Here is a 14,152-nt window from a genome sequence, read left to right as displayed (position 1 = left end):
AGGATCATTGAGGCAGTGGGGAGTAGTGGGAGGAGTCAAGGAGGATCACTGAGGCAGTGGGGAGTAGTGGGAAGAGTCAAGGAGGATCATTGAGGCAGTGGGGAGTAGTGGGAGAAGTCAAGGAGGATCACTGAGGCAGTGGGGAGTAGTGGGAAGAGTCAAGGAGGATCATTGAGGCAGTGGGGAGTAGTGGGAGGAGTCAAGGAGGATCACTGAGGCAGTGGGGAGTAGTGGGAGGAGTCAAGGAGGATCACTGAGGCAGTGGGGAGTAGTGGGAAGAGTTGGAGAGAATCCCTGTTGAGCAGAGAAAGTAGTGGGAGGGGACAGGCTAACTGTATCAATTAGAAATAAATGTACTGGTAGTACTCACAGGAAGTTGAATAGGGGAGAATTCATGGGGACAATCCATCAATAATTGTAAGAAATTTCAGCTACAACATGGGGGTAAAACAGAATGAAGAAATGTCACTTCTTACAAGTTAAACCAAAGAGTTTGACCACATGTTGCCATCGACAGGATATATGGCTATTGATGGGTTAATGCCGTAGATACACGCTTACAGAATAAGACTGCATTGACCTGTTCAGAATAATTGATCTTTCATACTAGGCCCGATTTCTCTCATGAATTCTGAGAATTTGTTAAAGTAAGAATTCCTTTAGGGGAAAAGCAATGTGTGGTCATTAATTCACTTCATTTCTATTTCCTTTGCATGTAACATCTTGGTATCTAAATTTATGTTCATCTTTTGTATAAACCCTTGCCATGAAATAGTTGTCTTGACTGATTATCTCAAACAAAAAATGAACCCTGAACCCTGAACTTGATGTTATCAAACAGAAAGAACTACTGATAAAGAGCATAAATATTATATCACACAACAGTCAGAGTATTGTTAGGACCTGTCTTAACCCGTTCCTTACGTATACAAGGTTCCAAAAATGTAGACAAGAGTGTCTGCATACATGGCCTCAGTTCATATTTGTGTTATGCTGATAACAAAATCGATTTTGATTGAGTTGCTTTCCATCAAGATCGGTTCTTTTGTAGCATGAAAATTATTGTCATTTTTGTTAAATTTACCTTTCTCCAACAAATTAGTGTGCCTGTTTTACTAAAAAACTTGTATGAAGATGTATGTACAATGTAGTTACCAGTAATCAAGGATGGGCTCATTAGATTTTGACTTTGGCTGACCCCATTCCGGTACCCTTATATTAGCGCATACTCTATTCACATCTCATGTCCAATCAAAATTTAGTTGATTGTGTATTAAAGGGGAAACAAAAACTGTGTAACTGCTTTTGCACAGTCAGGCAGATCACCAACCTGTCTGTTCTCTGTTGACAGGCAAAAAGAATCTTGTTTGGGGGCATCGAAGGCTTTTGGAGAAGTGCGGGAGGAACGGGTAAAACAGGGTAAATACAGAACATGATAGTATCAAGACAGGAAAGCTGTGGAAGGATGCAACTGGATAAGAACCAATTTTAGGGCACTATGCAAAGGAGACTACAGGATTAATCAACCAATTTCATGCCAAGAGGGGGATGCAGCCACTGACAGACCAGGAGAGGAGGCAGTGGAGTCTAACAGGTGGTAGACAAGGAGGCGAGCTGTATCCACAATGCACATCATGCGTAATTGGTATGTCTCTCAGCAGGCTTGCCACATACAACGTCACAGCACAGAAACTCGCTCTTACCGTCACGCGGGAGGGTCCACCACAAGAACAGGACCGAAGAGAAAGTCATCAGAAGGACCAGAGATAAGGGACAGGCATTGGACAGGGCCATTCAAGGAATTACAGGAAAGGAGGGAATACAGAAGTCATAAAATATCAAATTCATGTTTGTGACAAAATCTCTTTGCAATTTGCTGATCAGCGAGAATGACAAATGCTTGATTCACTAAGGATGGAACAATCCTACGCATGAAGAGGGATAGAGCACATGAATACACCATAGAGACCTGCGCACTCATACTACAGCCAGATCTAAGGATACAGAATCAACTTCATACATCAGGGTCTAGCCAATGCTTGCAATACACATCATCCACACAAAAGATCTCTCTAGATACAAATAGAACAGCTTAAACTGTTTAGGTAAGAAGAAGGCATGACCAGGAGGAAAAAGACAAGTACATGGTGTAAATCACTTTGAGCTACCCTTAGAAAAAACAAGTGATGCTACATGTATATCTCTGGTAAGATACTTTATACATAAACCTTACAGCATAGTCAATATCTTTCCAATAACAGGTGACATAAGTCAACAAGACTGTCTGGGCATACACAGCATGTATTATCAGTGATCATACACTGATGCACAGTGTCACAAACAATGAGCAATGAACAGGGTCAGGTGATGAAGCTATTCACTGTTTCACTCTATTCTTATCTCTGCTGTTTTCTTATGAACATTTTGATTTCTTTTTCAAAGAATCATTTCTATTTTCAAGTAGTTAGTCTTTAAATTTCATGACTTACAATGAATTTTGAAAGTACATTTACAAACAGCTTTGTTAAAATTGAAATGCCTTAGAATTAAGGACTCAGACTCAAGGAGAGCTGGCATGTATATCAGTTGAACAATTGACTTAATTTTGAGCATTTGATATGATGGAGGTGGCAGCTTCTTTCATTTTGTTTTGTACCTTCACAGCATCTTTAATGAGAGAAGAATTAAAAGGAATGCGATACCTGATCATAAATCACAAATTCTAGATTTTATTAAAAGAAAAAATAATGCAAGTATGAAAACCTAAAATATGCTGAAATGAAATTAAACATTCTTGTGGTTTTGTGACAGATGTGCTAATTATGAATTGGTAAATTGTACAAGAAGCTTCGACATACAATGTACAAATGTACTATGTTTTGACACTTAAGTTGACGTAATGGGTATACTGTTCAATAAATAACTTGATCAAAGGTATTGATAAGTTTTTAGAAATTGACTGAAATCAAAACATGCATGACATAGAGAATGACTTCAATGAAGCATTTTTTTTTTTTTTTTTTGGGGGGGGGGGGGGGGCAGGCTTTCTGACTGTAAGCCCAGACTTTGAGACATCTCCGCCATCTACACAGGTTATAGCTAGAGAATGAAGTGAGAGATATACTTTGACATCACACGTATGCTACACATATAATGACATGCAGGTTGATTTGACTTCTGAATGTACTCATATATACAGTGCACCAAACAATGAATGGTGTTACAATGACGTAGGGACCAATGATGCTACTAGCATTTTCAGAGAGTGAAAAGAACAAGAAAAGACCTGACATACAATGTACCACACAGAAAAAAAGAAATGACTGTACATTAACAGATAGAGAACACATTTTTTTAAATTCCAATCCAACTAACACTCATTTAATTAAATAACATGTATGTATGTATAAATCTCACTCCTTTTCTAAGATTAGCAGTGCACACTTTAAGACTTTCTTTGACAGTAATATTCTGAAAATGTATTTCAACTAATGTTCCTACATGTCTACTTACATTGTGACAAATTAGAAATTTGATTTCTCTTTCTTGCTTTGTCCATTTCACTGTTGTGGTTTTTACATTAAGCACTGGATCTAGGTTTTACATGAATGTAAAATTACTCATTGGCCATCAGTTGTCTTAGGTCTAACACAATTGGACAACTAAGCATTTAGCTATTTCAAATGTCTGTTGTATATTCTAGAAAATATCAAGTTATTTTAACTTTCACACCTATCTACTTGCACAACACAGACACACACACACACACACAAGCACAAATATACACCCATATACCTACTTCCTGATATTGTGATAAAAAAAAGCAAGTTTAGCCTTTCAATCCTACAAATTTCCACAACATACATACAATATGTCATATACACCCATCTTTCCATTCCAGTATTCAGTTTCAAAAATCGTCTCAAGCACTTTTCATGTATACCAGGTATCATGATTTCATTTTAATTACATAACAAACACAAACTAGTAGACAAACATGCCCTGTGGGTAACTTGTTGTGCACACATGATACTACAGTATTTACTATAATTCAGAACAGGGAAAAGATGAGTACATCTAGCATGACATGTTGCATGATTCACCAAAATCCTTCAGGTTAGACATAGATAGGACTACTTCTACCTCGGAAATAATGCCATTCCAGTTTCTGCAACAACACCAGACACAAGGATTCCAGATTTGCTTGCTGCAAATGCATAAATGACCAAACTAATGGAAAGGCCAAAGTCAGGCTATCTAGATTTAAACTGGAGTGACTTACGATCGGTCAACCCGTTCAAATATTGCTTCTTGCAGGAGTCTGCTTCTGGTTTGGACAAACAGGGAGGTAGTGAAATACATTAATCACTCATATCAAAGACTAAATACTGTATGTCGCTATGGCAACTGGTATGCTTCCCCTGTATCACATTATTCTCCCAATAGGTTTACAGTTATACTGAACAATGTGAGACCAGTTTCACATATTTGTCAAGAAATTGAAATTACATGTTTTAAACATTGATGGCACAACCCCAAAATGTGACTGCTGAGTGGTTATGAAAATATATGTTTCTTGAACCAAATTTCATTTGGGTGGCAAAATTATTTGACTTGACCTTTGACCCCCATAACTGTTACACAGTCTTTCCCTACAGAATCACTGCGTGGTAGTGCACGTATACCAAGTTTCATTGAAGATATCAAGAAAAAAACAGTAATTACCACATTGAATAAGTCCAGTTCTAGCATTTTAACCTAAACTAGCTTCGTTCACTCACGACATACATACATATGCCAATTTTTATTTGGATACCTCAAATGGTTCTGGTGTTGCATCATCCACAAAATCAATTACAGACGGAAGGATAGACGGACGGAGGGATGGGCGGAAGGATGGGCGGAAGGATGGACTGAAGGATGGACGGATGGACGGATGGACAGATGGACAACCCAAAAATATGACGCCTCTAGAGACATTTCGTGGAGGCAGTAAAAAGAAGTGAAATACACCATTTTATGACATCAAAGTGATAAAATGCAATGCGAGGAGAAAATACAAAGTGAACTTAATTTTGAAATAAAAAGACTAAATTGACTCACTTGCTGGTCATGATGCTCTTCTTGCCCACATAGCGGAAATGGTGGAGGCAAAGTCTGCAGGAGAAAAGATGGGATGACACATGGGTAACATCTACAGGCTGTCTACCTCAAACGACACTTTTATTTTGTGTGCATTGTATGAAGAGTCAGCGCAATGCATCATTCTTCCAAGGCATGACAAATGCTACACAGTGAGAACATGTGCTATCAGATTTAGGTTTACATGGTCATGAAAAACCTGTAATTTTGTTCTTTTTACAGAATGAAAATCTCCCATTGGTTGACTATTCAGTGGACTTAAGTCCATTTTAAGACCTGTTTTTTTTTTTTTTTTTGGGAGGGGGGGGGGGGGGGCAGGGACACCAATGTAGACTTACTCTAAGACATCAAAGAGTTTGAGCTGGTCCTCCTCTGAGCCCTGGCTCCACCATCCTAGTAGTACTTCTACAATGTGGGAAGAGAAATACAGCATAAGCATGTTTGAAAAACAACATAAACTTTCTGAATGAGATATTTTTCAACAGCTTGAGAAGCTTAAAAAATACAAATATGAGGTATGCAATATCAATGTAGGTGAAATAGACATTATAAAAAGCAACAAATCATGCTCTAAACAGCCACCTCTTCCCAATCAACAATCCATGCATTGGCACACCATTGCAATCTACTTTTCAGGAGCTCCTGAACTCTTTTTACTTTTACAGCTGTCATCTATTATTTTTGTTCTCTTTGATGTATCTTTATGTTGTTTCAAAAATAAAATTTCACAGCAGATATGACTGGAATAAATTCACAACAAATGGTGGTGTGACAACCAGTCATAGGGTATGTTTTGCAGAATGCTATGACAGCATTCATATGACAAATGTCATAAGAAAAAAAGAATTATGTTCCAATTATACTTCTAAAAAAAGTAACATACATTGTACATCAATATATCAATATATTTCTTTTGAACTCTTTCTATGCCAATGAGACAAATGTGCACAATTTAATTCACACACAAACCTATGGACAGGAAATTAGTTTGACACACAGAGGGTTAAATGAGGGTTAAAGAAAGATTCAAACCTTCACACAAACCTATGGACAGGAAATTAGTTTGGCACACAGAGGGTTAAATGAGGGTTAAAGAAAGATTCGAACCTTCACACAAACCTATGAACAGGAAATTAGTTTGACACACAGAGGGTTAAATGAGGGTTAAAGAAAGATTCAAACCTTCACACAAACCTATGGACAGGAAATTAGTTTGACACACAGAGGGTTAAATGAGGGTTAAAGAAAGATTCAAACCTTCACACAAACCTATGGACAGGAAATCAGTTTGGCACACAGAGGGTTAAATGAGGGTTAAAGAAAGATTCAAACCTTCACACAAACCTATGGACAGGAAATTAGTTTGACACACAGAGGGTTAAATGAGGGTTAAAGAAAGATTCAAACCTTCACACAAACCTATGGACAGGAAATTAGTTTGGCACACAGAGGGTTAAATGAGGGTTAAAGAAAGATTCAAACCTTCACACAAACCTATGGACAGGAAATTAGTTTGGCACACAGAGGGTTAAATGAGGGTTAAAGAAAGATTCAAACCTTCACACAAACCTATGGACAGGAAATTAGTTTGGCACACAGAGGGTTAAATGAGGGTTAAAGAAAGATTCGAACCTTCACACAAACCTATGGACAGGAAATTAGTTTGGCACACAGAGGGTTAAATGAGGGTTAAAGAAAGATTCAAACCTTCACACAAACCTATGGACAGGAAATTAGTTTGGCACACAGAGGGTTAAATGAGGGATAAAGAAAGATTCAAACCTTCACACAAACCTATGGACAGGTAATTAGTTTGGCACATAGAGGGTTAAATGAGGGTTAAAGAAAGATTCAAACCTTCACACAAACCTATGGACAGGTAATTAGTTTGGCACACAGAGGGTTAAATGAGGGTTAAAGAAAGATTCAAACCTTCACACAAACCTATGGACAGGTAATTAGTTTGGCACACAGAGGGTTAAAGAAAGATTCAAACCTTCATTGACATTCTTGACTATGTACAGGAAGCAGATGAGTAGGTCTTTGATCTCATGGTCCAGCAGTTTGTCATACATGATAGCCGAAGACTTGGTGCGTGAGTGTGACCGTTGAATGCCACTTTGACCACCATCTACACTAACAGCATCACTGAGAGAACTGTGGGTAGCATTGCCATTGACATGGATCTGACCCATGCTGGAGCTTGTATTGCTACTAAGAGAGCTGCTGGAGCCCGCACGGTCCTTGTCAGTGAGAGGGCGGGGCGTGGAGATGGAGGGAGTACCGCCTAGCAACCAAGCAATAAGTGAAAATGAATTGAAAATGTAAGAGATACAGAGTGTATATTCTCTAGCATGACATTTTTCCCTCAGATAATAGCAAGTAATGAGACTGACCATCATTTAAAGGGGATGGCTAGTAACCGATCAGTGAGAATCAGTGGGAATGCTGAGGGATGATTGTTCCAATCCGTGTGGGATTAATTTAAGAGTACATTATACATCTACTGTTGTGTGAAAATTATTTGCTTCAGAACGGTCTCATATTCAAGTAATGCGCAGATTAATGCCCCGTCACTGACCAGGGACGCTTACCTGGAAACGTTAAACTGCACATTACTTGAATATGAGACCATTCTGAAGCAAATAATTTTCACACAAGAATACATATATAATGTACTCTTAAATGAATCCCATAAGGATTGGAACAATCATCCTCCAGCATTCCCACTGATTCCCACTGATCAGTTACTATCCATCCCCTTTAAATGTTTTAGTATGTTTATCTTCTTCCCTGAAGAATAAGGCTGGCATAATTCAAACATCAATATTATCATGAACTGATGGACCAACAAGTGACACAAAAGATAGTATAAATCAATGGGTTTAGTGAACTTTGAAACTCAACAAAGAAACAAACCAAAACAAAACAGAAACTTGCACCTTGTTGTTCATGGGGTGCTTGAGTCAAGGTTAAAATACTTTGTTTTATGTGTACTACCTACTGGCAGGAGTGACACAAGTGATTAAATTCACAATTGAAACAGAGTTTTGAATTTTATCAAACAATTTCTATCATTTTGAAATAGGTGTTGTATGATTATGGAGAAAGAATGCTTACATGTGTATGTACAAAGAATGCTTCTCATTTCATATCCATTCCATCCCATGCATACATACAGCATACACCATAAGTGAATACTGCAACACATTGTACATTTGCTGCTATGAGAGAATCACACACAGGTACATAGAAAGGAAGGAAGTGAAATGGATCATCTCTTTGAAAACTTAGAAAATTGATTTAAATCAAAATTGGATCAAAAATTTTCTACTGCTGTCACCTGCACTTATAACAGTCAACCCTTTCCAAAATCAAACAATTTGTCTACTGCAGCAAGTTTATACTATGTACTGTATGGTGCATTGTGAAAATGAATATATGTGCTGAGTATACATCACAAAATGAATTTTTAAATGAATATATGTTCTGCATATGCCTTTTTAGAATAAACACATGCACTCTCTTTTATGGTAAAGAGAATATTGATGATAAACATTGTCCCAAAGAGATGAGGATTGAGTGATGAATGGTGATTACCCTGTGCCTACCAGGATTGCACTCACAAGTTTCCTCCACACCCCAGGGTATGTTTCCATCTCTAGGGTCAGTGCTCCCTTACCAACCTGGCCATGCTAAGTTGTAGCTAGTGATCAACTTTTGGAGGGGACTTTGGAAATTTGGCACCAACTGACAGATAATGGTCATTACTCATGACTAATGGGGCTAGTGATATCCACATAAAGGTCGGTGGTGGGTTTCAAACAGGTTGTGTGATTGTAGCAATGGAGGGAGGAATAATAAACATGGCAATTCAGCCTCATTTATTGAGGTAGCTGGTGGAATATAGTACACATTTTGGCATGATAAGGACAAAATACATACAATAATCAGGGGCGGATCCAGGAATTCCATGAAGGGTAGGCATCTTTACAAAATTAAAGGGGGGCGCATGAGCCCACCCCCCCCCCCCCCCCCGCTTTTTTCTTTTTATTTCTTTTGTTTTAATGAAAAATAAAGAGGGGACGTGCACTCGGCGTGCCCCCCTCTGGATCCGCCCTTGATAATGAAGAAGCAGAGAAATGAAGACTAATTGATCAAAATGCATGCACAGCAACTACAAAAAAAAAAAAATCAACACTGAAAACAGGCACACTGACAACATGCACTAAACAGCAATGAGCATGCAGACAAACAATGCTGACATTGAAACATATAGCCAAAGGTGCAATCTACATTTTATATTCAAACCTGATACAGGTACATGTTTATCGAATAACACAGAATGAGGTCCTAAGTTACTGTAGTCCAATCCTCAATTATATACACTGCTTGACATTATCTTTGTGTCATAAGCATTAGAATTTCGAAAAGAAATGTTTGGTATGAATCAGGGTATATATCACAATATGGATATTGGAAAAAAAGTATTCACAAATCTGGAGTATATGGTGCACTTATTTCCAGCTTTAGAAAGACCAAGAGTGCTGAGAGTGCCTCCTCAACCAGCACAGAGGGATCATCAACTGTCCTAGTCTTGGTCAAAGGCTTTCATGCTGTTGTTATTTGGCACTGACAGTCTTGAGCAAAGAGCCAGATAACCAAGGCTGAGCATGTCTGTAGAAAGGCCTTTTGAGATGTGCAAATGTGATTATCATACATGGACTGGGAGAAAGCCTAACCTGGGCACCAGTCCTACTAAAAGAAAACTTGGATGGGTCTCCAGTTGCCCTCTTGCTGGGGCTTGCCTGTCCCTGGTGACTTGATTCCTTCTTGCATGACTACCTTCTCCTCATGTTCTGCAAGTAACACAGCCTTGGACAAAGGCTAAACCTGTCTTGGATAGAGCAGGGTGCTAGCTGGGCTCCTGTGAAATTTGTGTCAGCAGTGAGTGTAGTGAGAGGACTCAAAATATTCTAATCCTTTCCAGTAGAGTGGGTTCCTGACAAACTTTATTTGTAAGTTGTCAAAAAGCAGAAGAGAAAAAGTAGACTTGTGAAATCTGCAAGCTTCCAATGGCAAGCAAGCAGGTAAGAAACCCCCCACGGAGCACTGAACTGAATTTGTGAATTTTACAAGCTCCAAACTCCAGGCAGTAATGAATGATGAAACTATTCACACCCCAATTGTCCTTTCATACTGTGAGACTTGATAAAAGAAAATGGAATCCCATGTATTAAAAGCACACATGAAAACATTTAAATCAAAGCTGGGAGTAAACTCATTCCTTCTCTTCACAGAGATCTCTTCACAGAGATCTCTTCACAGAGAGTTGGGGGGGGGGGATGAAAATGAACTAAACAGCACATGAGCATGGATCTTGTTGTTGTTCTGGTTTCCATTGTTTTGTCACCTCTTCACTTTTTATGGCCTGGGCTTGACTACATATGGAAGGTTAAGTGTATCCACTTGCTTCAATATGAATGCGCCAGATCCAATGCCAGTGCACGATATAGTATGTGTAAAACAGCGAAAACTCAATGAGAATGTGCTTTAAGCTGCGACTGATGCTAGATCGATGCAGAACAACATCTTGCATCAGTCTTGCATTAAATTCTAGGACCAATGTAAATATGGTATTAGGAAAAGAGAGAGAAGGCAGCCTTTTGCTAGTCTTTTTTTGTTGCTTTCTCTAAAGCTGTCGATCACCAACATCACTATAATCATGAAGAGTGCTCCTCCCCACCCCCCCCCCCCCATTTTTTTTAAAGATGAAAAGTTAGGGATGTCACGCATTTGGGAGTGCATCTCATACATGGATTTTATGGCACATTGTGCAGGACACTCAAAGACCTTGTAAGGCAGAGCTTAATGATGTGGTCATAGTTGTGTACAGAACAGTGCAGAAGTCATCTACATAAGTGAACACTTTCACTGGTCTACTGAATAGCATTATTGCAAAATTCATTCTCTTACAAACTGTACTGGACAATGTACAGGACTTCTGTGTGACTGACATCATCAGAGGGAAAACTTGAACCAATACACAAGATCTGAGAGGTAACCTCGATGTTTATTACTTGTCCATCCGATGCATGCTCGCATAGATTTCAACAGTTAAATATACTGTCAAAGAATATTTTACAAATATATAATGTACATAAATGGATACATGTATATAATATATATATATATATATATATATATATATATATATATATATATATATATATATATATATATATATCCTTGACATACAGCAAACTTTATTGGATGTTGATGATGTTAACATAAAACATAAAAAAGGTTTTGTTTCTTTTTCCACCAAGCTTCTCTCTTTTGTCTGATTTGTTGGCAGCAAATCTTATGTCACCTGCGATTAGCATGCAATAAAACATATTATATACATGTAAGTTGCATATACATGTAAACCAGACTAAACACATGAATAACTTGATGCATGTAGAATGTATAGTTCACAGCATGCATACAGCACAAATCAAAATAAGAATTCACACACATGATGATTTAATATTGAAATATTGTAACCCTGACTTGATTACATGGTTTGTAGTTTGCTATGAAGACATCCAAACCATTTCAGTGTGATATTTGCCATATGACAAGTTACGCATTGTTAAATATACCCTCATTAAATATTGGCAGTAAATAGAAAAGTGTAACTATGTAAATGAGTTATACACCATATATGTGTGGAAAGTTGGACATTCAATGTGATACATCCATATGACTTGGATATACACATAGCGATAATACTTAATAATGGTTACAGGATAGGAGAGGTTAAAACATGGATGAGAGGTAACTTGATAAAAATTGCACTTATACCCATCCACTGATGTATGGATGTATTTCATTTTTGGGAATGAAACAATTTTCTTTGATTCACGGAGGGAAGAGATCAGAACAAGTACTAACATAAAGCTTGGTGTGAATACCACAGTGCAGCCATTTGACATCCATGTAAAAAGTCTTGACTCTAGCAATTAAAATCACAGGTTATCAGAATCCCATTATCATAATAGGAAATCATTGTCATTACCACAACCCCATTACTGTAATGGGGAAATTATAGCCATTATCAGAATCCTAATTTGTTATTTTCATGCCTTGCTAATATACCTCCGTTCCACAGAGATTTTTGTTTTCTCATTGGTCACTTGTCGGAAGCAAAGTTTGTTGCTTCCAGCCACCAACTGAAGCATATGGGATTGTAATCTGATGAATCCAACTTATGATGGTCGACTATCAGGTCAGTGTCAGACACGTCTGGCAAGATCGCCCAGTGAGGATCACAACGTGACATTTCTGACACTGACCTGATAGTAGACCTACACAAGTGGATTCATCTGGGCACCGTTTCATGAAAGTTGTCAGCGCTGACAAGTTGTCAGTCTCTGACAATTTCAGTAAAATCCTTGGTTTTGATTGGCTGAGATGCTCTGGTCACTGACTGTTACTATAGTGATTGTCAGAGACTGACAACTTGGCAGGGCTGACAACTTTCATGAAACGGTGCCCAGACTGCAATCCGATACAGTTTGGTGGGTGGCCGGAAGTCTCAAACTTTGCTTCCGAGTGACAATGAGAACAAATCTCTATGTAAAGAGGGTATAAAACTAGACATTCAAGGTTGTGAATAAGAAACCTTACAAGTATATGAACCATTACGAAAAAGGGAAAAAAGAAGAAGAAGAAAAAAAAAAAACCACCCACCAAACAACACCCAAACCTGACACATTTGTTCCACACTGACCTAAACTAACATGTACATGTAATGTGGCCAAGATATTTTTGTTTCCTAACCATAATGCAAAAATGTATTAAGATCTTTTTTTGAAAGTAGTATGTGTAGCATGCAAAATAAGTTAGCTGAAAGCAGAGGGTTAATGAAGTTTGAAAATGTTGATTTTAGAATGAACAGCTGAAATCTTAATACAGCTTTAATAACAGTGATGCTTTATATGTAACCATTAAACTAAAAATATAAAATTAGAACTCAGATTTTCTGCATTCATTGCAAAAGAGAAATAAGGGAGAGAAGCAAAAAATAGTTTCTTTTAGATGAAAAGATAGGAGGAATAATAAGATTACGAATTTAATGTCTATAAAGGTGATTTGCTGTTCAATCATTTCAGCAGCTTGAGAAATAACAGCAAAAACAATGGACAGGCATTTTAGTTAACATTCTGAAAATACCATCCATTAACTCCACTGAATCTATGTCACTCCATTATGATGAATAATTAGTGCAACTGATTTTATAATTCATCACATCATTTCATAGGTTGTATTGGAACTCAAGGCAAAGACTCCATAAAGGCTTTGCAAAATGTAGGCCGAGTATAAAGCAAATTAATTCTAAGCGGAAAAACGGAAACTTTATAGGTTGTGTGTAAAGCCTGTGAGGACAGCTGAATCTGGTAGAGAATGAGTTAACTATATAACACAAAGGAGACAGTGACTAATAGTAAAGAGATACCTAAAATTTATACTTCTAAAATTTAGGAAACTGTATGAAGTCCTGTATATCACACCATTTTGTGAAAGAATAGATAACAAGAGATTGTGGGTAGCATCAAATCACATGAAACATTAAAGTCCCTTTGTGAAACTGATTGCATAAGCTTTGCTGTGTCATTTTTATCTTCCAACATGCACTTTAAAGCATAGTATCCTAGAAGTAAAATACAAGTGCTAATACACTGTAGCAGTCATCTTACACAGAGAACAATATACTCTCCATCCATGATACCCATACAGTACATTGCTTGCTATGTGATTGCATTTTTTTTTTTTTTGAGATCACACTTTGATTTATCTGTGCCATGTGTAATGATAAATGACATTAACTTCAGAATTATTTGCAAATGAAATCAGGAAAATTTTATTTTCTCCTGGTACAAAGTGAATTACTTAACTTGTAATGACAAGTTTGTCTACTCGAATGTCATTGTACCAGGATGTCTTGTGTTTAATCAGTAGATAT

The 14,152-nt window shown here is 37.7% G+C and overlaps 1 protein-coding gene across 1 annotated transcript in view; it reads right to left on the bottom strand.

Annotated features, from left to right (window-relative positions):
• The window catches only part of LOC140244723 (dedicator of cytokinesis protein 9-like), a 205,058-nt gene that overhangs the window by 19,988 nt on the left and 170,918 nt on the right, over positions 1-14,152 (bottom strand). The window contains exons 35-37 of the mRNA XM_072324337.1: positions 7,139-7,429; positions 5,481-5,547; positions 5,104-5,157 (exon numbers count right to left, since the gene is read on the bottom strand). Of these exons, the coding sequence (XP_072180438.1) occupies positions 5,104-5,157; positions 5,481-5,547; positions 7,139-7,429 (412 nt within the window). The remainder of the gene's footprint in view (positions 1-5,103; positions 5,158-5,480; positions 5,548-7,138; positions 7,430-14,152) is intronic.

This window comes from Diadema setosum, chromosome 21 (assembly GCF_964275005.1).
Source record: "Diadema setosum chromosome 21, eeDiaSeto1, whole genome shotgun sequence".
Lineage (NCBI taxonomy): Eukaryota > Metazoa > Echinodermata > Echinoidea > Diadematoida > Diadematidae > Diadema > Diadema setosum.
This window is presented reverse-complemented; position numbering and strand designations above follow the sequence as displayed.